Here is a 22,826-nt window from a genome sequence, read left to right as displayed (position 1 = left end):
ACACTGTGATGAGTATGAAACATCGGCCGTACTGCTTCGACGCGAGAACATGGAGCGCCTATTCGAGCTTTCAAGAGATGATCTCGATCCTTACATCGAGACCGATCGACGAGCACCTGCAAAGGGATTTCTCAAGGCTGTTTTGGAGATGGATGGCTTCAAAGACGAACAAATTTTAAAATACGGGCATTGGGTTCTATCAAAATGCAGGGATCATTGTGGTCAACATTTGAGGGCACACGTCGTTCATCACACAAGCGAGTCCACAGCCTCTGGTGCTGCTACAAATGCCGAGCCACCCCCACCGGATAATGAAAACACTGGTGTCACCAGCAGAGGTTTTTTATTGAGGGACGAGCTTGAACCAACCATATGTTTTCTTCTTGGTATAGAAGAAGGGTCATTTGACGATATGAGTAAGACCGAGCATCCACCAAAGTCTACCTTAAGACGAAGCACGATTTCATCGCTGTCACATACTCTGGTAATATGTCTAGTTTATTCGTTCACCCGAGTAAGAAACAAACAGGAGGCTTGCTCTTTCCCGCTGTCTTTTGACGCCTTCGACCGTTTGAGCCAGCAAGACTTCCCGGTCACGTATGCTGGTGGAGAAACGTTTGGCGGACAGGTCCCTGACACCGTTGAGTGTTTCAATCTTCTCTGCAAGCTACTCCTCAGCGGACGCTACAAGGAAGACTTCACAGATAAGGCGTTCCTGGTGAGTGACAGGGGATGGAGTGTATTCTTTGGTACCATGGATGCGTTTGATCCAGTGGATGCTTTGAGCGACAGACTGTTTATCAAGCCCGGTGTGCCAGCCAGGGATGGTGTGCGTAAGGCACGTATTGTGGACGGAATGACTAGTCTTGGCCTTTCGTCAACAGGAACACTCAAGCTCGGATCCGATATTGAGTTCTGGCCCAACGTGCATACTTCGAAACTTGTCGGGGCACATGTGGGTTATGCAGACCACGACGCTTTCACTGTTCTCCAGACTTATGACTGGGCCCACGGACCCAGCACTTGCAAGAAGTGGCGACTAGGCTTCCGCGATAAGCAGAACATAAGTATGAGATTCGAAATACTGGTAGAGTGTCGTTGCGTTTCCAATCAGAGTTCCGAAACGAGTCGACAATGCACTATTGACAACCTCATTTGGCCACAGCTGTCTGGAGATTTGGCAACAGAGACGGAGTACATCGTCAAGTACCCCAAGAAGAGATCAGATGCCTGCAAGACCCCGGAGAGAGTTTTCAAACATAAAGAGAATTGGTTCTTCTTCGTCACAGGACATGGGGATGCTAGGTGGCTAGGTCTGGACGGATTGAGTCTACTTGATGTCCAAATTGCTGGTTATATTCGGGGGCCAGGATGCTGCGTCACATGTGCGATCAAATCACAATTTCCAGGTCCAGCTCTCATACTTCTTTAGCACGGAAACGATAGAGGACCCCGGGTATTCAAGAAAACTAATCTTCCCACCCCCTGAAATCGCTACCTTCCCGCCGTTCGTTGCACCAGAGGTACGTTTTGAACCGATGACAACATCAAAATCCTGCCGGTCTAACATCCTCTTGTATCCAAGACCTTCATGGAACATGGGACTGGCTTCGTTTCATCGCACGCTGAAGAAGTTCATAAAGCACCAACAGAATGACCAATGAAACTGTTCACTAATACCGTTCCCTAAACCAAGTCACCGGCGCCCACGCCAGGCCGAAGAGGTGTACCAGCTGCCTCTGAGCACGAGACGGACCCCCTCCGATGCCGCGGCCGGATTCACCTCGCCTTTTGTTGGCCTATCTCTATCACTGATCTGCTGTCACCATGCCCTCGGAATATATTACAGATGCCGTATATAACGCAGTATCCAGTCCTTTGGTTTAGTCTGCTACTCGATCTTCGGAAGACCGACCAACAGCCTACCGTAGCACAATGGCGGGGGCTTTTCATTCAGTTCTGCTGTCACCCATCGAAGCCGATTAGTTGATATAACCTGTAAATTCCACTGGACCTACCGTGCTACCCTCCACTACAAGTGCAATCTCGCCTGATCTCGCTTAATCCTAGTGCGGTACTTTAGGTTCAGCCATCGTGCCGTGCACCCGGTAGATGGATCCTCACCATAAAAAGACGATCCGTGCTCTCCGGAAATTGTTAGCATTTTTCTGTCATCATCTCGCCGTTCAAGGTCCCAATTTGACTCGCAATGAGATGTTGAAGACGACGATGGAGCCACTCGACCGAGAATCCCTCGCCCTTGGCTGCGTCAAGCCGGCACTCCTGCTACTCGGCGTTTGCTTGCCCTCGGCAGTAATCCTTATCTCCACGCCCAAATCCGGTCCCAGATCCGTCATTAGATACGCCTGGATCGCCGCAATCCCCCTTATAGCCAGGTACTTATTGGAGCAGTTATCAGGCATCACGACAAGTCTTGTTCTCAACACCGTTGCAATCGGACAGATTTGTCTCGTCATCCTGCAATGCTGCAATTTCCTGGTGCTCACGCGTCTTGATGCCGCTGACTTCGTCAAGGGAAATATCTATCAGTCTTCGGATGGGCTTGTTCGCAAGATCTACCGGACTATTGGGTTGATGTTCAACTTGCGAGGTATCGGCACGCCATGGCAAATTCCACGCATCAACGCGTTTCCGCGGAGTCTTGACAAGCATACCGAGAACGGAAAATTGCGAAAGGGCCCTTGGGTTGCGCGGCAGTTACAAATAATCTTCTGGCAGTATCTCTTTCTCGACTTCACGTATCTCTCCTCTCTGGACACATCACCAGAAGACGCGGAGAAACTCTTCGGCCCTGGAAAAGAGTTTCTGTATGCCAACGCCAACGTGGAGCAGTGGGGAGCTCGTGTGGCTGTTGGCTTGATAGCCTGGCTGGCTCCGTCCCGAGTGACTATGGATATCATATCTCGAGTCCTCTCAGTAGTTTCGGTCCTCAGTGGAATGACATCTCCAGAGGACTGGCCGCCTCTCTTTGGAAGCATCTGGGATGCATACACTATCCGAGGCTTTTGGAGGTGAGTAAACATGGCGACGGGGTATCCGTATCAGAGTCTCGTAGCTTACGACATGCGTAGCGTCTTTTGGCACCAGCACTGTCGCTGGTTTCTCACATCAGTCAGCAATTACATCTGCCGGGACCTTCTACGCCTTCCGCGACCTTCGCGACTAGAACGCTATTGCAACATCGCTCTCGTATTCTTGGGCTCGGGAGCAGTCCACGTTATGCTCGACATGTTCTGCTGGCAGCCGCCTCTCAAAGCACCCACCATGGCATTTTTTGGCTCCTTCGCTGTGGCTATCATGATTGAAGATGGAGTTCAGGCATTGTGGCGTTGCGTAGTAGGTCCCGAACATCCCAACTCTGTTCCTTTGTGGCATAAAGCTGTTGGGTACATCTGGGTTTCCGCATGGCTTACAATCACATCGCCGTGGTATTTGTACCATGCTGTACGACAACCCCCACAGGTGAAGTGGATGGTGCCTTTCAGTTTTCTGAACTTGTTTGGACCAGCAACGGCAAATGCGTTGTTGTTTGGTGGCGGCCTTGTCCTAAAATATCTGATCGGAGGCCAACTTTAGAGCAACTGGAGATGGGAAACGCAATAGAAGAGGATTGCGACCCTGTGTGCCGATCCGGTTCGGGCAGAGTGATTGGACAGATCGATTGACCGAGCATTAGCCATGCCGGCGGGGAGGGGAGCCCAACAGCTCTTCAGAATTGATAAGATAAGATAAAGCTTATCATATCCCTGCACATGACGACCTGTGCGCAATGTGGACCGTGAGACATGCTCGGAAAACCCCTTATCAGTATAGCCGGATAAGACTACCATGTAGAGTACATTGCCTGTGCGAGCCGAAGATTCCACCTCATTAGCCACCCCCTGTATCCTTAATCTGACAGAAATACACATAGTTGCACATGACATAACATATAGTTAACCTCATACATGATTCGACAGAACCCGAAACACATCAAAGCCTGGCCACATAGATATTCACATTCGTTCCTAAATCGTTTTTAGTCTCCAAGTCCTTTCGCGACCTTGCTAGCTACTTTGGCATCGTCATGGTCTACTGCGGGAAGCCAAGTCGGGGGTGCGAGAATTGCAGGTAAGCTTTTTGCTGAACATGTTTCTCAGGAGAATCTATTCTTACATAGGCCGGTGTAGGAAAATGCACAAAAGCGTATGCTAGGAACCCCGCCCAACTCCAATTGAACACGGTTAACAGATGATAAGTGCGATGAGAAGTATCCCGCATGTTCACGTTGTGTGAAGACCAAAAAGATATGTCTTGGGTACCGAGACCAGTCGAACCTCATGTTCAGGGACGAGACCACTCGAACACGAACCAGATTCCGTCAATGGCACGCACGCACCGGCGGCTCGGCCTCTATATCGGCAATCGACGTATCGTTATCACCTCTCTTCACTGCGGATTCAAAATGGATACAGCGAAACTGCGTGACTTTGACTTATCAGTTATCATTGCCAGCGGAAGATACGGTGGTGAGCCACTTCTATCACACGATCATGGCAAACCTGTCGGACGAAGATCCCGTACGCTACCTGCATTTGCAGCTACCAAATCTCTACGCCAGCAGTGATCCGGGTTCTGCTCTACGCCTGGCGACGGAGGCAATATCATATGCCGCCTCTACGAAGCGAGTTCGAAAAGCAGCTATTCTATGCAGAAAGCGATACGTCCAAGCCATCAAAGCGATTGGAAAAGCCATTCAAGATCCTACAGAAGTGAGAAACGACCATACGCTGTATGCCATCCTTCTTCTTTGTGGCTACGAGGTTAGTTGTCAAGCCCCCGAAACAAGGTGCCCGCGACTACACTAAACTGATAACAAATCAAGACTATGCTCCAGGATCCAGACACAATGCCAGCATGGGGAGCGCATGTTGATGGAGCTGCGGCTCTTGTAAAGTTTCGTAGCACTAGTGAGGTGCACTCATTCCTGTCACGCACCATGTTTTGGTTTGTTCGGAAAAGCGTCGTAAGGGCACAAGCCTCATATTGTAGCTACGCATAAAGTTGATGCTAATGAATACATATACAGGTATTAGGTCATATGCAAATATGTCGGCCGATTGAAGACGTTTTCTTTGTACTAGATGTAACCACATCTTTACACGAGAACCCAGAATATCACCTCATTTCCAAAGCGGCCGAAATACCCAACCTCCAGTATCAAAGCAACCGCCTGTTTACTCAACCGCGAGACGCTCGCGATAACGAAGTTGACAAGTTGATTCGCAGTGCTAGGAATTTGGATCGTGAGATATCGGATTGGGCGCGCACTATCCCAGCGACGTGGTCCTACTCGGCTGCCATGAACGTTAATAACCCAGCAAGCTCAGATTTCACCCCAGTTCAGGTCCATAGATACCCGAGCAGCTACACCGCTCGGGTCTGGAATTTCTACCGTGTGTCACGGCTCATTATCCAGTCAGTGCTCATCCGGGCTATCTCTTGGATGTCTACCTCGATGGGCCCGATCGAAGATGACGATGGGGGAGAAATAGAGGCAAGCAGTAGGGAGTTGGTAAACGATATATGCGCAAGCGTCCCTTTTCTTTTAGGGTATGACTTATCGAGGATGAAACTTCCTTCCGCTACTGAAGGAAGCAAACAGGAGAGCACAATTCGTCCTGGGATCAAGGCAAGCGACCCGGCACATACTGGGAGGTTTTCACTTATATGGCCCCTCCATGTTGCTTGCAGCTCTTCGTCAGTGCCAGAAGCTCAACGAGACTGGATGCGCATGCAGCTACAGTTTCTGGCCGAGAACGGTGAAGCACAAGCACACCTTGTGTGTTCAACGAAAAGCCAGATACTTCTAGGCGGTGCAGACCACGATCGATTTGATTGTGTATAATACTCTACAATGCTTGTAGATCTATACACCCGAAAACTAATCCACCGACCTTGTATGTCATAATCGCCCTTGGGTACTTTTGGGTTCTTTCTAAAACCGGAAGTAACAAAACTCCTTCATTATCTCATCTGCAGATTGTCAGCATGCGTTACTCCCTTCAGTAGATGTTCCTGCACGGCCGACTGGCGGTTCTAGGTATCGATGCGCTGCTGAAATCAGACTAAGAAGTCGGGGCAGTACTCATTTGTATTAGTAGGGAGTGGCCTTATCCTAGGAAGCGACTAGACTGCGGATGACACTGCTGTTACGGGCTTCTGCAGGACGTTGCGACGGATCTCGAAGAAGGCCATTGTAATGAGCAAAACGCTCGGTCCAGTATTTTACACCGACACGACGTGTTAGCTGGGAAGAAGTATATTTCTGATATACCTATCTGAGAAAATATGAATAAATGTGGTGAGTGATCCATATCCGCGGTTCACGGACAGGATAACGGTGATATTACCGCTCTGCTTTTGAGCCGTTAGGCTTGGTGAACCTTAATCATCCCCGGTGCAAAACAACAGCTGCGGTTAGCCTCCCACTAACTCGAAGTTTGTGCCACGCAGCTGAGTGTCACAATCAGTTTGGGCAAGGCAATCCATATCTCACAGCAAATTTCCTGGAAAAGAAAAACCCCCTAGTCTTCTAAGAGACCCGTGAGATGGCCAGTAAATTCTCGGCGCATCAAGTCTGCATCATTGCGTGGCTTTTAATTGGCCCATGATGGAGGCCGGAATTGGACCCGCATTCTCGAGGTACGCTAGCTGGATATGGTATGTGTTGAGCCAGCCAGTCAACGTCAAGCACTCTTGCTAGGGATGGAAAAGGTGGAGATTGGGTGCGAAGGGCAAAAGATGGACATGGATGCTCCTATATATGTCCCTCCGTCTCTTCCCCTCCAAATATCTTCTCGACATCCACGAAGCCTATCTGAGAGGGTACCTGATACAGTGATGTTTGTGGCTCTATTGGCCACCTACAACTGTACGCGATGTCCTCTGCTGTACGTCGCGTCCTGTCCCCTGCCGTCATTGAGCATTTGCAGCTGTATTGGATACTTGAAGCTCTGCTCTGAGGCTCGACACCAGCTATCGAAATATTGAGCGTACATCAGTTGATTAACAATTCCCAACTACAGATGATCCGCCGAAAGAAAAATGTGAAGAAGGGGATTCAATTCTCCCTTATGGTCTGCGGGGCATCAGGAACTGGTTCGTCAGATACCGTCCCTCCACACTGGGAAGAAGTTCTCTGAACGGCTGACTGGTTTTCACAGGCAGAACCACCTTCGTCAACATGCTCTGCGAGAGCAGCGTCCTAGCGCACAAGGAGTCGGGTTATGTGAGTGGCGCCCACACGGAGCGAGGGGTCAAGATCAACCCCATTACTGTTGGTACGTCTATCCCTGTCGTCCGGTGGGTGATTGACCTTAACCCGCACCCTAGAGATAGAATTAGAGGATCGTACCTGCATCTCCCTCACCATCATCGACACGCCCGGCTTCGGAGACGATATTGATAACGAGGCGAGGTGAGAAATATCGACTATTGACTCTGTCGCGGTACGATGCGGTCAGCAGCACTGACAGGGCCATCTCAGCTTCTCTAAGATTGCCGGCTACTTGGAACAACAGTACGACGATCAACTTGCGGAGGAGTCGCGCATTAAGCGAAATCCTCGCTTCAGGGATAATAGAGTCCACGCCATGCTCTACTTTATCACTCCGACCGGACACGGGTACGTTTCTTGTTTACTCAAGCTCCCCCTCCAGCCTTGAAGCCTTTGGCGAGATCGGATCGCTATGTAACTCAGACCACTGACGCTTCCTAGCCTCCGCGAACTTGACATCGAGCTTATGAAGCGGCTCGCTCCGCGCGTCAACGTTATTCCAGTCATTGGCCGCGCCGACTCCCTCACCCCATCCGAGTTAGCCCAAACCAAAAAATTGATCATGGAGGACATCGACCACTATCGCATCCCTATATATAACTTCCCGTACGATGTAGAGGAGGACGACGAGGAGACTGTTGAAGAGAGCGCTGAGTTACGGGGTCTTATGCCTTTTGCCATTGTTGGGAGTGAAGAAATTGTTGAAATTAATGGCCGGAAGGTCCGCGCCCGACAATATCCCTGGGGCATTGTCGAGGTGGATAATCCACACCACTCGGATTTCCTGGCCATCCGATCCGCACTACTGCATAGTCATCTGATTGATTTGAAGGAGATAACCTATGACTTCTTGTACGAGAATTATCGTACTGAGAAGCTCTCGAAGACCGCGGAGGACGGTGACGGACAGTACGTAGCCTTTTGTTTTCTTCTTAGCGCCTTTATCACACAATGGCTCTGGCTGACGGATATATTACACAGCGACTCATTTATAACCCCCGAAGATCTGGTTTCCCAGTCACTACGCCTCAAAGAGGAGCAGCTCCGAAAAGAAGAAGAAAGGTTCCGCGAGATTGAGGTGAGGGTTCAGCGCGAGATCAACGAGAAACGCCAGGAATTACTGGCTCGTGAGGCCCAGTTGCGCGACATCGAGACCCGAATCCACCAGGAGACTGCAGTTGCCGCGGCTCAGCAGGGCATAGCTATAAATGGTAAATTTTAGGCGAACGGTGATGGTGACGAGAAGTTAGGCGACCGTAATTGCTCATGGATTAATTGTTATTTGGTACCTTAGGTAGAATTCCGTCTGGACAGAGGCACAGAGACCATAGATGCATCCCGTGCTTTAAATCCTAACACCTTCAAGTACGGCCCTCATTTTATTCTCTCAGTTACGTAGTAATTCCAGCAGAGTAACCACCGTGGGATTTGGGGTTAGGGTTCCGTCGCTTAATAGCCCAGCTTTAAGACAAGCCAGGTGGCAGGACTCTGAAACATTAAACTTCCTGAGCAATCAACCACAATTCCCCAAGACCGCAATCTGTTCATTCATCTCGCTATTCGCATAGTGTGTTTTTTGCATCAAATTACAGAATCCAAAATGCAGCTGCTTGACTTGCCAAATGAATTACTCAATTCCATAGCGCAGAATCTAGAATCGGAAGGAGATATCAGCGTATTCAGCCAAGCAAATCGCTTCCTCTACGAACTTCTAACTCCATATCTCTACTGCCACAACGCCCAATGGTCTGGAAGTTCGGCACTTCTGTGGGCTGCGGAAAACGGGCAAGATGCCACAGTTCAAAAGTCGGTAGCCCAAGGAGGCGATGTTCACGCCACCAACAATCATGGCCAGACACCGCTCTTGCTAGCGGCAAGGAACAGACACCAAGCCATAGTCAGCTTCCTTCTAGACAGGAGCGCCGAAAAAGACTCGAAAGATGTTGACGGCAGGACACCACTCTCTTGGGCCGCAGCGGGAGGTGATGAGACTGTACTCATGTTACTCCTTGAGAAGGATGCCGACGCCACATTGGAGGACAACTACAGACAGGGTCCGCTTTCACGGGCTGCGGCAGCAGGAAACGAAGCAGTCGTCAAATTACTCTTGAAAAAGGGGTTTGACTTGGAATCCAGGGACCTTAGCGGTCGGACAGCGCTGTCGTTGGCGGCGGCGGCGGGACACAAGGCGGTAGTTGAGCTACTTCTTATGAAGGGCGCTGATACGGAGCCTAGGGACCGCAGTGGACAAACACCGCTGTCTTGGGCCACTGCGGGAGGACATGGGGCGGTTGTTGAGTTGCTGATCGAGAAGGGCGTCAAACTGAGCTCTAAGGACGATTACGGCCAGACACCGCTGCTATTAGCCGCAAGGAACGGACACGAGGCAACGGTTAAGCTCCTTATAGAACAAGGAGTTGATCTAAATTCTTGTGACAACTACAGCCGGACGTCGCTGTCTTGGGCGGTAGAAAACGGGCATGTGGGCATAGTAAAGGTACTGTTAGGATATGGAGTCGACCTGTATGCTACAAACCTCTACAGAAATACTATGCTAGAGCGGGCGATCGCAAGAGGGAATGAGTCGATAATTAGACTCCTTCTAGACGCAACTATCAGCACAGGTTCGAGGAGTTAGACTTAGATAAAGATTTTGAAAAAGCGTTTAATTATTATTGTTAATTCGAATAATATACCCCCTTAATTTTAGAGATACTGTCATGTTTTCTTCACTCAAATATCCCAATAGGTGGTACTAGATTGCAGTGATCAATCTGAGCTTGAAGAGACAAGAAAGGCGATGTCTGTCGATGATACAGATCGGCACATTAAGTTACCCACTCCTGGACAAAACATCCTGATTCTGTGGCAAATTCCGTCTACAAGTGTTTCTGAATCAGCTCTTGGGGCAGCTTGTCGGTGTCAGTCGCACTTTCAGTGGACCTTTATGCCACAGAATGAAGACTTTCTGCTTTTCTACCCAGTTCTCGTCCTTGACGACAAGCTCCATGTCAAAGTTCCAAATAAGCCGGGCAAGAATTAGCCTCATCTCTATGTATGCCAAACTTTTCAAGTTAGCTCATCCGCATGGACTACTCAAAATCAACAAAGCACTCACTTGCGTCCCAAGCAGTTCCGGGCACCAATATGGAAGGGTTGAAATGCCTCTTTGTTATCAGTGGAAAAGTCAGTATCCCCTAGGAACCTTTCGGGATGAAACTCGAAAGGCTTTTTGAAATATTGGTCACTGTGATGCATAGCCCATTGGTGGATGGCAACAATAGTCTTACATGGTAAAATCAGTACCAATAATGTGGAGAGTTATCCAGCCCATAAACTCACATTCTCAGGAACGTAGTTTCCGCAGATAGTTGCCCCACCTGGCGGGGTCACTCGCGGAAGGCCCATTGCGATTGGCGGATAGACTCTGAGTGCTTCGTCGAAACAAGCCAGCATGTAAGCTAACTTGCTAACCGAGGCGATGTTGATATCTTCTTCTTTCTGAAATGATGATCGGACTTCATCTGTCAACTTATGAAGACATTGCCTGTTGTTCAAGAGGTGGTATGTTACGCCTGCGAGTAGTGTAGCGGTCGTCTCAGACCCTGCAATGATGAGGATGCTGCTGTTTGACGCAAGCTGTTCAAACGAAAGATTCTAGAAAAATTTCAAGTTAGCTAGATGATTATAATCAACGCCCATTAAATTTAAATAAATCATACCAATTCGTCTTTTTTCTTTAACAGGCCTTCAATAAGATCAGGCCTACCGCCGTTTCCCCCTATATTAATACGTCTTTGCAACTTCTGCTTTGCTCTTTCTATATTTTTGGCTCTCATATTCTGCGCATACTTTGTCGACAGCAACTTCAGGACTAATTCTTTTAGGAGCGGGAAATAATTTGCTGTGTGTAAAGCGGTGGCGGCTCGAGCCGACTGGAAAATGGCTTGAACCCATGGGTGGTATTCAGAATTATCCAAACAGCCGAAAGGCTCCCCAAAAGCGAGGTCTCCAATTATATCAAAAGTCGTGAAGTTGTACCAAGCCATTATGTCGATACTTTTCCCGTCTTTGCAGTTTTCATGCAGGCGCTGAATGAAAAGATCAACATACTTCATAATTAGAGGCTGTTGCTCCCGTAAGCCGCGATCGCTAAACCCGTAAGATAACTGCCGACGGAGTACTGCATGCTCTCGTCCGTCGGAATTAACAATGTTACTAGGTTGATTGGGGACTGGACGATAGAAAGAAGAAAGCTTCTTAAACTCAGGCGCCCCCTGCGTTCGATGGCCCATAATATCTTTCCAGGCCTTGGCATTACAAAATGCCAGTTCGTTGGGAGCAACGCGAACCACATCTCCATATCTCTTATGAAGTTCCAAGATATCGAAAGGGAGGGTGCCTTTGACGAGTTTGTAGCAAAAGCCCCATCTCGTCGCTCTCATGAGAAACGGACCAGGGTAATGTCGGAGCGGATGAAGAAACAAGTTGTAGATGATGTTAGCTCCGGTGTAGAGTATGATCTATGAGGATTTATAAGCGGGAAGTAAATGATCGTGAGTAGTGGTTATAGACTCACAAAGCTAACACCTACCGCAGCGGCCGTCAAGAAGTTGACTTGGAGTGCCATCGCAGTTAGTGAGTTGATAAATAGTGATAGGTAGCTAGATGTCTTCTGATGTGAATACGGTCTTCAAACGTGCGGGATTATATATCATCTTCAGACCATGGCTAGTTCCTAAGTACTGCCAGCTTGCCCCGCAATCGCCGCTGCACAAGTAGCTTTGGTCAATGGCCGTTGCACTGAAACAAGCCTCCCTTGGAAGAAAAGTTTACACATTGTATTACAGTCAGTTGGCCAACTCTGAGCAACTTTGGCTGGCAATTTTGGATGTAGCTAGCCTGTCCGAAATCCGTAGATGCTTTAATCTGGCTGTGTATGGCCTACCGAATCATGTGGTGATGCGAAAACGAAGCTTGCTATTATGAACTCAAATACTGCGGCCTCCCATGGTGATCTGAGCTGAACATCTGGATTCCGGACGAACAGATGCAACTATGATGTGTGTTGAGCTTGAGGCAATCCCTTAGGATTAGAACCCATCCCGAATTCCGTCTCATCTAACTGCAAGTCATTCCAAAAAAAAAAAAAAGAGAGAGACGCGCAAGGCAGTACGGTGTTAAGGACGGGAGTTCTCTAGGTAGTGGAGTCCTGTTATGATATTAAGGTTGCGCAGAAAGTAATTTCCGTGCAAATGCCAATCACTCCTGACGTGAGTCATGATCAGAGACTTGACCCCAGTAAAATAGCCTTGTAAAAAACATTAAATGACGAACCAGGTGTCTGGTGCGACATGACATGCTTTCGTCGTCGTTGTCGGCTGTGGTGCGAAAACGAGAACGAGCATTAAGAAACTCAGTGATCGGCACTGGCAAGTTTGTTGGTTCTAGGTACCCACACCGACGCACGACCGCTAAGAAAGCTCTCGAACCATGAGCCCCAAACGCGTACGTCAGAGATACGCGAAGCCACTTTCGCTAAATATTTATCCTACCAGGGCAGTATTTCAAATGTGTACACGTGTACTAGCCAGGCAGTCTTTCCACTTGCCCAAAACAAATTAATCAATGAGACTACAGGGGATTCTAGGTTACCCTCGAACCGCTACGCCCAGTGCTATTCCGTCAGGCCCACCGGCGGGCCGCTTAACTTATAACCAATTTAAATCAAGGTTTACTGTGAAAATCAATCTCTCTCACAAAAAGGAATTTACTTCAATCTCTCGAAATACAGCGTTTGATTGGCTTATTGACTCACGTCAAAGCTTCACCGGCCCCAGGTTCTTTGACTTCCGGGGTTGCTTGGGCTGACCGGCGGGGTAAGCGGTTGGATCATTACTATTTATGTTACGGGGCGTGCTTGTCCCGAGAACGGCTGCAAGGATCTTTACGATGTCAGAGTCTTTGGTGTTGAGCAATGCTTTGGTGTAACCCTGTCCCAACGCTCCACAGAATAGAAGGCGACACTTACCAATGGCTGGAGTAGACACTGGAAGGGATGATCGTATCTCTTCGCAAGTTATTCTTTACACTTTGTGGATTCGGGAAGATTGCTACTGCAAGGAAGACGGCTCTTGTTGGTAATGTTACTAGAGATCAAGGCTGAAGATCCGATAGACAGCGTGGAAATCGAAGTTACTGGTGACGATATCCAAGTTGGGCACCTCGTTAGAGCTATCAGTAGGTATTGTCTATTTCGCTGCATGAACAGGGTAACCATAATGCAACGAGATGGGCGATGATCAGACTAAACAGGATCTCCTATGCTATTCGACAGTAACTAGGCATTTAAAACAAAGCAGTTTGATTATTTAGTTTACTGCAGCATTCAGAGGGTGAAATCATCGGGTCGGAAAACGAAGTTTTCTCAAAACTTTATTACGATGTAATCAGTTAGACGATGGCTTGAAATACGCTCGTTTAACAATAATCTTAAATTTTGAAAACGTAAACCTATTAACTCGCTTCTGCAAGATTTTTCTACAGTAAAGGACTATATTGACACACAAACATGATTAAGCTATTTAAGATGAAGATAATTATGATCAATCAGCGCCTTTTGCTTGTGAAGTGCTGAGAGAGCAACGACGGCCGTTAGAGTGATACTGATAGCCCCGGATGCCATACCAGCGATACCAAGATATCTATTTCGCTTCACACCCAAGGAGGTTGTGCTGATAATAATGGATTTTGTACCACCGTGTGCATGTGCTGGGAAATCTGGATGACAAGTGGGGGTAGTCAGCAACAGCTTTTTCCTGCCGCTTTGGGACCATCTGCACTCACGAGAAAACACCTCCAGACGATACATCCCTCTTTCCATGACATTTTCGTCATTCCGCATGGCTAGTTTGGCAAAATATGGCGATGCAGCCGTGTGCATCCACACCATGAACGCCTCGTCATCTGCTGGATTGAACATGTTGCCAGCATGATAGCCCTTCGGAAACCTTTCTATCCAGTTTGGGGGAGGCACTATAACGATCCCATCATTTTCATCTGCAGTAAGGGGAACTGGATATGCTGTTGGCTTAAAAAGCGGCTTCTCATGCTCAGAAGCAATCCCTTTTCTCGACATGTTATATGTGATAAGCTGGGTAACGTCCGGATCAAAGCTGGCTAAATATCGCTGAGGATTTGCAAAGGTATCGTTAAAGAGTGAATTGGCAATTGCGCCGCAAGGGTATATGATCTTTGTCTTCTGGGATGTTTCGTCGGTTGTGACTGGGAAGCAACTACTCTTGATGGAATTTAGACTGACTGCTTTCCCTTTGAGTTGTGCCTCATCAAGTGAGGTGACGTATTTTCGATGATTCTGGTAAAAATTGGTCAATTGATAGTAAAACAACACGGGAGGCTGGAGGTCGTCGGGGAGAAAGAAGTCAATGGTGCAGAGAGTGTAGTTCTTGGTTACGCCATCGAATGTGAGTGGCCGATTGGTTCGCCTCCACTGGGCTAGCGGATGACCAGTTGATGATGATGTAAAATGCTGCTTGATATTTTCGCTGGGCATGATCTCGGGTTCATCTTCCAAGTCAATGTCGTGACATTTGGTGTAGTCAAGGCGAATTTCATTGATCTAAAGTTGAATGCAATAATGATCAGCTCTGATTTAAAATAGAAGTCGCGAAACAATATAAACGAACCTTTTTGTTTCCCATTATCCAAAAGGCGCCAATAGCCAAGAAAATAATACCAATTGCTAGAAGCACCTTCACTGATGTCGCATGAGTGTACACCAGTCTTCTAAGTTTCAGCTATCTTTCTCACGTAAAAAATATTATGAAGAGGTTTTATTCGCTTACTGCCATGCCCTCATCCGCTGCTGATTCATGGACGTGTCTTTCGGTCTCCTCAAAGGCCTTCCATCCTCAGCCACCTCGTTCGTTTTCGTTTGACGCCGAAAAAGAGCCATCATACTACGAGCCCAGTTTTGAAACCGGAAAACTTATAAAATGATTGTAGTTAGATGGTAATGAAGTCAGAAGGCTAGGTGTTCGGTGGTTGTGCACATTCGAGGATGGAGACGGTTTTAGTTTTGAGATGTCAAAAGGGTTAACGCTTTGGCCAGCTCCAGTTTAAAGTTGGAACTACGGGATTGAACTCGTATTTCATTTGAATCCCGCCGTGGCAAACCATACAAATTAATGGTACGGTGGATCATTCAACATGATTCAGTGAATGCTGCGCCCAGTCGCTTGGCACTTGCTAGAGTTTACTATCCGCCAAGCAGTTATCACAGCTAAGCCCACGAGGGCTGAAGCAGAGTAACGGGGACATAGCCCTTCCCTGATACTCTAGGCCGCTTGACCAATTTTGCAGGCTATGCAGAAGCCGAGAAGATGAGATGATATAAAATTCGTTGATAACTCCAGAACCCGTTTGTATTGTACACACTGTCTTTTCCCTTTTCTTTTGTTTATCTATACATCAACATAAATCTACCACTTATTTCATTTTCTGGTTTCAAGCTTGGCAACATCAGGCTCGTCAGTTGTATATTTTGGCTGTCCAAATGGCTCAAAGTAAACCTTGGCAGAACCGTTTCATCGACTTCATCCTACGGCGCCAGGCTTGCACAGACGTAGCTCTAAACGGCCGTCGCATCCCCCTTCGATTGACAACTCGGGATCTGTTGATAGACGAGCGACGAAATGGACCCTACATTTCAAACGCAATCCGCACCTCACGATACACCGTTTGGGACTTTTTACCTCGCCAGCTTGTTTACCAGTTTTCTCGCTTGGCCCACGCTTATTTGATGGTGGTGGCCATATTGCAACTGATTCCCGGGCTGAGCACAACCGGTAAATTCACCACGATTATTCCTCTCACCATCTTTGTCTTTTTGGTTATTGCAAAAGAAGGTTATTACGATTGGAAGCGATATCGTGCCGATGTCTCCGAGAACAGCCGGCCGGTTTGCGTCATCAGAGACGTAACGTCCGTCTCAAAATCGGAAGACGGTAACCAAAAGTCCACTCTGTCTCATAATCTGGATTGGATATCAACATCTTGGGATGATATTCATGTCGGAGATATTGTCAAGCTTTCCCGTAACGAGGACGTACCAGCAGACATCGTTCTTCTATATGCCAGCGGTGAAAACGGGCTTGCTTACGTAGAAACCATGGCACTTGACGGCGAGACAAATCTAAAGCCCAAGCACCCTCCGGCAAATATTATCGACTGCAGCACAATCAAAGGCATTTTTGAATGCCCGGCCGACTTCTACATCGAGGAACCAAACGCGGACTTCTATCGATTTGATAGCACGGTCACAGCCAACGGTTGCACAATCCCCATGAAAGCAGAGGAGGTCATCTATCGCGGGTCGACTATTCGAAACACCTCTACAGTCTATGGCATAGCAGTCAATACAGGCGAGGAATGTAAAATCAGGATGAACGCGAAACAGACGACGGAAGCAAAGAAGCCGGCTCTTGAAGGCGCTACAAATCACATTGTCATTTGTCTTGTGCTATATGTCACTGTCATATCGACTGTTCTGACGATATTATACAATTCTTGGAAAGGTTCAACTGAGTCCAAGGCCTGGTATATTTCGGGTGGCACGGTCCCTTTTCAAGAGGTTTTTTTGGGATTCGTCATCATGTTCAACCAAGTGATCCCTCTTTCCCTCTATATCGGCCTTGAAGCAATAAAGCTTTGCCAAGCCTCACTAGTTTACAACGATTTGTCACTATACGATGAGGAGACAGACACACCAGCTGGAGTCAACAATACAAATAATCTGGACGACCTTGGCCAGATTAGCTACGTCTTTACCGACAAGACTGGTACTCTAACCGAAAACATCATGAACCTTCGCAGGTTTAGTGTGGCCGGAATTAGCTGGCTTCATCGGATGGATTTAATGGAGACAGATACGTCAGTCTTCAAAAGCTATGGACAAGGTTTTAGTACCGATGATTTACTAGGGCACATTCATGCCAATCCGGCATCTCCCTCTGCAATTAAAGCGACCAAATTTCTTCTCGCCATGGCGCTTTGCCACACCTGTCTTCCAGAAACCAATCAAGATTGCAACAACATTCAATACGAAGGCTCTTCTCCTGATGAAGTTGCGCTAGTTAAGGCGGCCAAAGACATGGGTTTTATTGTTACACAGCGATCCTCTCAGTCCGTAAGTGTCAGGACTGTTGACGTATGCGGCAATGTTACGACCCAGGTATTCCGAATTCTGGATGTCATTGAGTTCAGCAGCGAACGCAAGAGAATGACAATTATCGTTCAATTACCGGATGGCGATATCTGGCTTATATGCAAAGGTGCAGACAGTATCTTACTTCCTCGTCTTGTCCAAAATCCACCGAACTCGAACCATCAACAAACGGATAGTACAGCTTCTTTTCGCAAGTCAGGCAACTCGCGAAGTTGGCTTCAAGACATCACAGCCCCAACTAGCCATTGCGGCTCTTCAAATTCGATTTCCAATTTCAGTCAGCACGATATTTCTATTGATGGTCAGGACCGATATGGCTTCGAAAATGACGTCGAAACGGGAATTAACTTGCAGAGTTATGCCTCACGAACGGTTCCGAGCGAGCCCATCGACAGTTTAATACCTCAAAATAACGAGGAAGAAATCCAGCGATGCGTCCAGCATATCGATGACTTTGCAGCCGAAGGCTTGCGAACCCTCATATATGCAGATAAGGTTCTACAGGCTGATGAGTATGAAGAGTGGAAGAAGTCATTTGTGCAGGCAGAAATTAGTGCTACTAATCGCCAGGAACGCATTGAAGAGGTTAGTGAGATAATCGAACAATCTCTTAATCTTCTTGGAGCCTCTGCTGTAGAGGACAAGCTGCAAAAAGGGGTCCCCGAAACCATCGACAAACTTCGTCGGGCGAACGTCAAGATCTGCATGCTTACTGGCGACAAACGCGAAACAGCCATCAACATTGCACACTCGACTCGCATTTGCGGTCTTGAGTCTTCCATCAGTGTTCTGGATGCGACGGAAGGTAACCTGGAGCTCCAGTTGACGAATCTCATGACCAGGATCGAAGGGGTCTGCCAGGACTCGGACTGTTCAGAAAGTCTTGCTGCCACTCATACTGCGGTTGTGGTTGACGGAGCAACGCTCAATGAAATCGAACAGCCTTCAGCAACACATCTTCGTCAGCTATTTTACCACCTGGCACCATCGGTTGATTCCATTATCTGTTGCCGCGCTTCACCATCCCAGAAAAGCCTTATGATCAAGATGATCCACGATGGACCACCACCTTTGGCCAAAGCATCCTTTTTTCCTGCTCTAGTTTCCTGGTTCAAGAGACCAAGAAAGCCCCTGACACTGGCCATCGGGGACGGTGCAAACGATGTACCCATGATCATGACTGCCAGTGTCGGCGTTGGCATATCTGGAAAAGAGGGCCAACAAGCTGCACGTGTGGCGGACTTCAGCATTTCACAGTTCCGCTACCTAGGGCGTCTTATGCTGGTCCATGGACGATACAATTATCATCGCACCGCCATGTTCATTCTAACCACATTTTGGAAGGAAATGTTCATTTTCCTACCCCAAGCCTTGTTTCAAGAGGAGTGCGGCTTTGCGGGAACTAGTTTGTATCACTCAACAGCCCTCATCTTCATCAGTATCCTAACTGGAGCATCTATGATTATTATTGGGACTTGGGAAAAGGATCTCAATGCTTCTACGCTCCTGGCTATCCCTGAGCTTTATGCCTATGGGCAAAAGGGAGAAGCCCTGAACATGAAGGTTTTCCTCGGTTGGATGGTTAATGCTGCAGTTGCGGGAATTGTGGCGTTCCGTGGTTCTTGGCTCGGTTATGTCGACACGGAGCTCGTCAGGGATAATGGGCTGTACGCTCAGGGGACGATGACATTTGTTATTTGCATCATTTGGATCAACTACAAAATTCTGTAAGACTCTCGCCCCCGCAAGCCCTCTCACTGGCAAAATCTTGCAAGTTAAAAAACAAATCATCTGACAAAGCTACAACAGGATCATTGAAATGCATCACAAAACTAAAGTTGCAATATGGGCTGCTATTGCAAGTATTGCAGGGTTGTGGGCCTTCCACCTCATCGCTGCGGCTGCAACTGGTGCTAGTGTTACGCCATATTCTGTCAAGAATGGTTTTACTGCCGTCTTCGGACAAGACGCGGCGTGGTGGACGTCATTGATCTGGGTTCTCGGCATGTTGATGCTGGTGGAGTCGACGCTCAGGTCTTTCAAGCAGAATAGTATGATTCGTACCCTGGTCTATCGTTGTTGGCCCTTCGAGAAGAAAAAGGCGACAGGAGGCGGTGTACGTGAAGGGTTTCAAGACTGGGAACCGCGCTTGTGGCAGGAAATGGAAACCGACCCGGCCGTTGTTAGGATACTTGAAAACCCTAGGAAACATTAACCTGATGACAGTAGTTGTATTACAAAGTTTTTTTTAAGAATTTAGGGGAGGAGCAGGAGGGTGCCTATAGTTGGGATTCAAGATATTTTCCTTTTTTATTTAGTATAAAAAGCATTATGCATATAGAGTACGGATGATGAACTGCACCCCGCCAGGCACCCAGTGTGCCCACTGCGCTCCAGCTGCTTCCCATTGGTAAAAGTGGGTAGTGTTCGATGATATTGCACAGCGCATTCTGCAAGATATATTAGGGGCATTAGGCGCCTATACAATTGTTACTGGTCACTCTGAAGGCACGAAATCTTCCAATTTCAGCTTTATTGTAAAGTTTGATAAATGTCGTTGCAAGTCTAGTTCACAACTTTTACAACGTTTGCAATGAACCAGCCCCTTTGTTACATAGTTGCGAAAACAGAAACATTAGAATTATTATGCCTTCACGGTGTGTATTCTTGTCTCTTTATCTGCTGCATTTTTAAAGTCTATTCGCACGTCTGCCATTATTCAGTTCTCCTCCCACGGTTCTCATATGACGTATTCGTCCCTTTTCCTAGTGGTAATTCACAGGGCAGTCTCCTTGGCAACCTCGCCAATTAATATGACAGGCTCTTTGTTGCTGTAATTGGGAACATCATCCAGGAAGGCTGCCGTCCCAGGTAAAGCAAGCGCCTTGTAGATGCCCTCGACGCTGTCAAAGGTGATGATGCCGGCAAAGGCATACTTTGACTGCTTGCCGCTGGGACTTGTTGCGTATTTGATGACGTTCCAGGTGGTCGCGCCGGCTGACTTCCACAGGGCACCCACGGAGGGCATATGGTGGTTTATGTAGTAATCAATGTCGTACTTGGCATCGGCATCGTTGGGGTAAAAAATGCTATAGGTGGCAGGCATCTTGGCGGATATTGTCTGCTTGGAGTTTTTGATAGGTTGTTTGCAGTGGGCTGAGAATTCGTCTCGAATAGCCAAGCTTTGAGTTGATATTTTGAGTAGGATTGATTTTAAAGTTGGGTTGATTTTATGGTGCGGTTGTCCGTCCCATTATGTGCACCAAGCCCAGGGCGGGGTAAAGCCAATGAGATTCGTTGCCCGAGAAAGTCCAAAATATTTATCCAATCAAATGTTTATATGCCAGCGTTTTTAAAGTAAACTGGGTATTCCATGCCCAGGCAAAAACGGGGCCTCATGGCATTCAATTTGATAGGTCGATGGGTCTCGAGCACAGAAACAAACACTGGAAGAGGGACAAGGCGAATGTCATGGAGGGAGATAGAGGACGCACCAGGGCTTTCGAGCCTAGCTTTTTTTTTTTTGTCTTCTTCTTTTCAGCTCATGCCCAAGTCGCGGATGGATCCGTCGCTCAAGATTGTACGGAAGTCGGCGCGTACATAACCGGGTTGCTGTGGCGGTAAACAAGCAGCGCAGGGTGGAGGTCGTGGTGAATGAATGGGCACGCGTCGAGAAAGGGCGGAGTGGAGGGAGGAAGTGTATTTCGGTTGACTGCGAACTGATGGTAGCCTGATCAGCTGTCGCCAGCCGGCTCCTTGTTCACAACCGCTATCATTGAGAGTGGGCTACCTACTACCTACGGTACCCAAGGTACCTTACCCAGCTTCTCTCTCCTGTTGGTAGCAGTTGATTGATGAAAACCTAGATGCAGTCGGCCTATGACTTCGAAGCACTGATAGCTGGACTGGTCAGTTCCGGCGAGATTTCCTGATGCGCAATGGCTGTGCCCCTGTTAACGCCGGCCGTGGACTGCCTGGTCCACTCTCAATGGGGGAAAGGGCCCACTGACAAAATTAACGGCGAGTTACCAGCAAAGGCAAGCATCGTGGGGGAGTCGGGCGGACTCGGACCTACCAATCATGTCGACTTAGTGACATAAGCCCCGCGACCCCCGCCCTTGCGCTTCTGTGCTCAGGTAATTCCTGGTGCTAATTCCGACGACCTCCCCTTCCCTTCGTTTTATTTGCTTCCCTTGCTGCCGGCCCGAGGCGAAACGGTGTCCAGGTCTGGCCCGCGAAACTTCTTACTCGAGGCACGCCGTACCTGGAAACCAGGGAGCTGACCGCGATGCTCATCATAGAGAATTTTCCAATTTTTCGACCTGTCCATGTCTCTCGTGCCATTGTGAGGGTTTATTAGACAAGCAACATGTGGCTAGGAATGAATGGGCCACCATTGTGAAATGCAGCGAGAGAGCCTGCGCTGCGCTGCCTTAACCGTGTTGTGTCGTGTGCTGATGACGTAAGGCGGGCTCCCGCGTTCTCCAGAGAGCCCGTAGAACCACAAGAGGGGACAAGTTGGAGTGTCCCTACAGCCACCGCGTGCGGTGGCGGGAAAGCTGGCTTGACGATGTACGGATCAGATCCAGAATAGTTCCCCTGAAGACAGACAGCGAGGTTATGGAGTTTGGTCAGGCCCTCGATAAGATACATATTGACCCCTGTTTGGGCTAGGGTCAGGCCACATCCAGCAATGGACCATGGATTCGTTCCATGGCCGTCGGACACGTCCCTCTTTACCGCGTTTCTCGGTCTAAATGGCTAGATGGCTTGTGAGGAAGTTTCCGTAAGGCGCCATGATAGGATGGATCGTGAAGGCCGAGGACGTTGCTATACATTAAGATTTTGCCGAGGCAACAATGGCCGTCCGACAGAAAATTAACAAGGAGCGCTAAAGTCAAGAATTCAGGTACGAGTGAAGCGAAAAAGATCGTACGCCGAACAAAATGCGTCCAACTGAGGCAAGGCTGATTGATGCACTGTTTCTGCTGGAATTGCCTTCTACAATATACCAAGATGCATTCGAATCACAGCAGTATCGACAAACGTTGTCATCACTCCCTCGGCATGATATCGTCTTGCAGGGACTGTAAAAGCATTCTGGCGTTGTGAGAACTAAATCAAGCGTGTGCAGTGCTCGACGATGTTGAAATTTGACCAGCAAAAGTTTCAGATGATGCCTCAATTAACCCATCCGTAACCCAAACCCCCATGCAGCTAGCCTACTGACTAGCTTTCCCA

The 22,826-nt window shown here is 48.1% G+C and overlaps 4 protein-coding genes across 4 annotated transcripts; 3 read left to right on the top strand and 1 right to left on the bottom strand.

The window, feature by feature from the left end:
• Positions 1-2,214: 2,214 nt before the first annotated feature.
• EsH8_V_000861 (uncharacterized protein) lies at positions 2,215-3,187 on the top strand (the record flags this gene model as incomplete). The annotated part of the gene is made up of 2 exons (XM_083273377.1): positions 2,215-3,032; positions 3,109-3,187. The coding sequence occupies 2 exons, from the start codon at positions 2,215-2,217 to the stop codon at positions 3,185-3,187; spliced, it is 897 nt and encodes a 298-aa protein (XP_083126092.1).
• A 4,059-nt stretch (positions 3,188-7,246) lies between these two features.
• EsH8_V_000860 (uncharacterized protein) lies at positions 7,247-8,561 on the top strand (the record flags this gene model as incomplete). The annotated part of the gene is made up of 4 exons (XM_083273376.1): positions 7,247-7,343; positions 7,396-7,480; positions 7,550-7,687; positions 7,781-8,561. 4 exons carry the CDS (start codon positions 7,247-7,249, stop codon positions 8,559-8,561), a joined length of 1,101 nt encoding a protein of 366 aa, XP_083126091.1.
• A 7,599-nt stretch (positions 8,562-16,160) lies between these two features.
• Positions 16,161-19,800, top strand: EsH8_V_000859 (uncharacterized protein; the record flags this gene model as incomplete). Its single annotated transcript, XM_083273375.1, has 4 exons — positions 16,161-17,199; positions 17,431-17,546; positions 17,868-19,312; positions 19,395-19,800. 4 exons carry the CDS (start codon positions 16,161-16,163, stop codon positions 19,798-19,800), a joined length of 3,006 nt encoding a protein of 1,001 aa, XP_083126090.1.
• Positions 19,801-20,361: 561 nt separating this feature from the next.
• On the bottom strand, positions 20,362-20,691 carry EsH8_V_000858 (uncharacterized protein; the record flags this gene model as incomplete). The annotated part of the gene is made up of 1 exon (XM_083273374.1): positions 20,362-20,691. The coding sequence occupies one exon, from the start codon at positions 20,689-20,691 to the stop codon at positions 20,362-20,364; it is 330 nt and encodes a 109-aa protein (XP_083126089.1).
• Between the last annotated feature and the right edge of the window lie 2,135 nt (positions 20,692-22,826).

Source organism: Colletotrichum jinshuiense, chromosome 5 (genome assembly GCF_051148585.1).
Source record: "Colletotrichum jinshuiense chromosome 5, complete sequence".
In the NCBI taxonomy this organism is placed as follows: Eukaryota; Fungi; Ascomycota; class Sordariomycetes; order Glomerellales; family Glomerellaceae; genus Colletotrichum; species Colletotrichum jinshuiense.
Note: the sequence above shows the minus strand (reverse complement) of the source record. Positions and strands in the feature narration are given on the sequence as shown.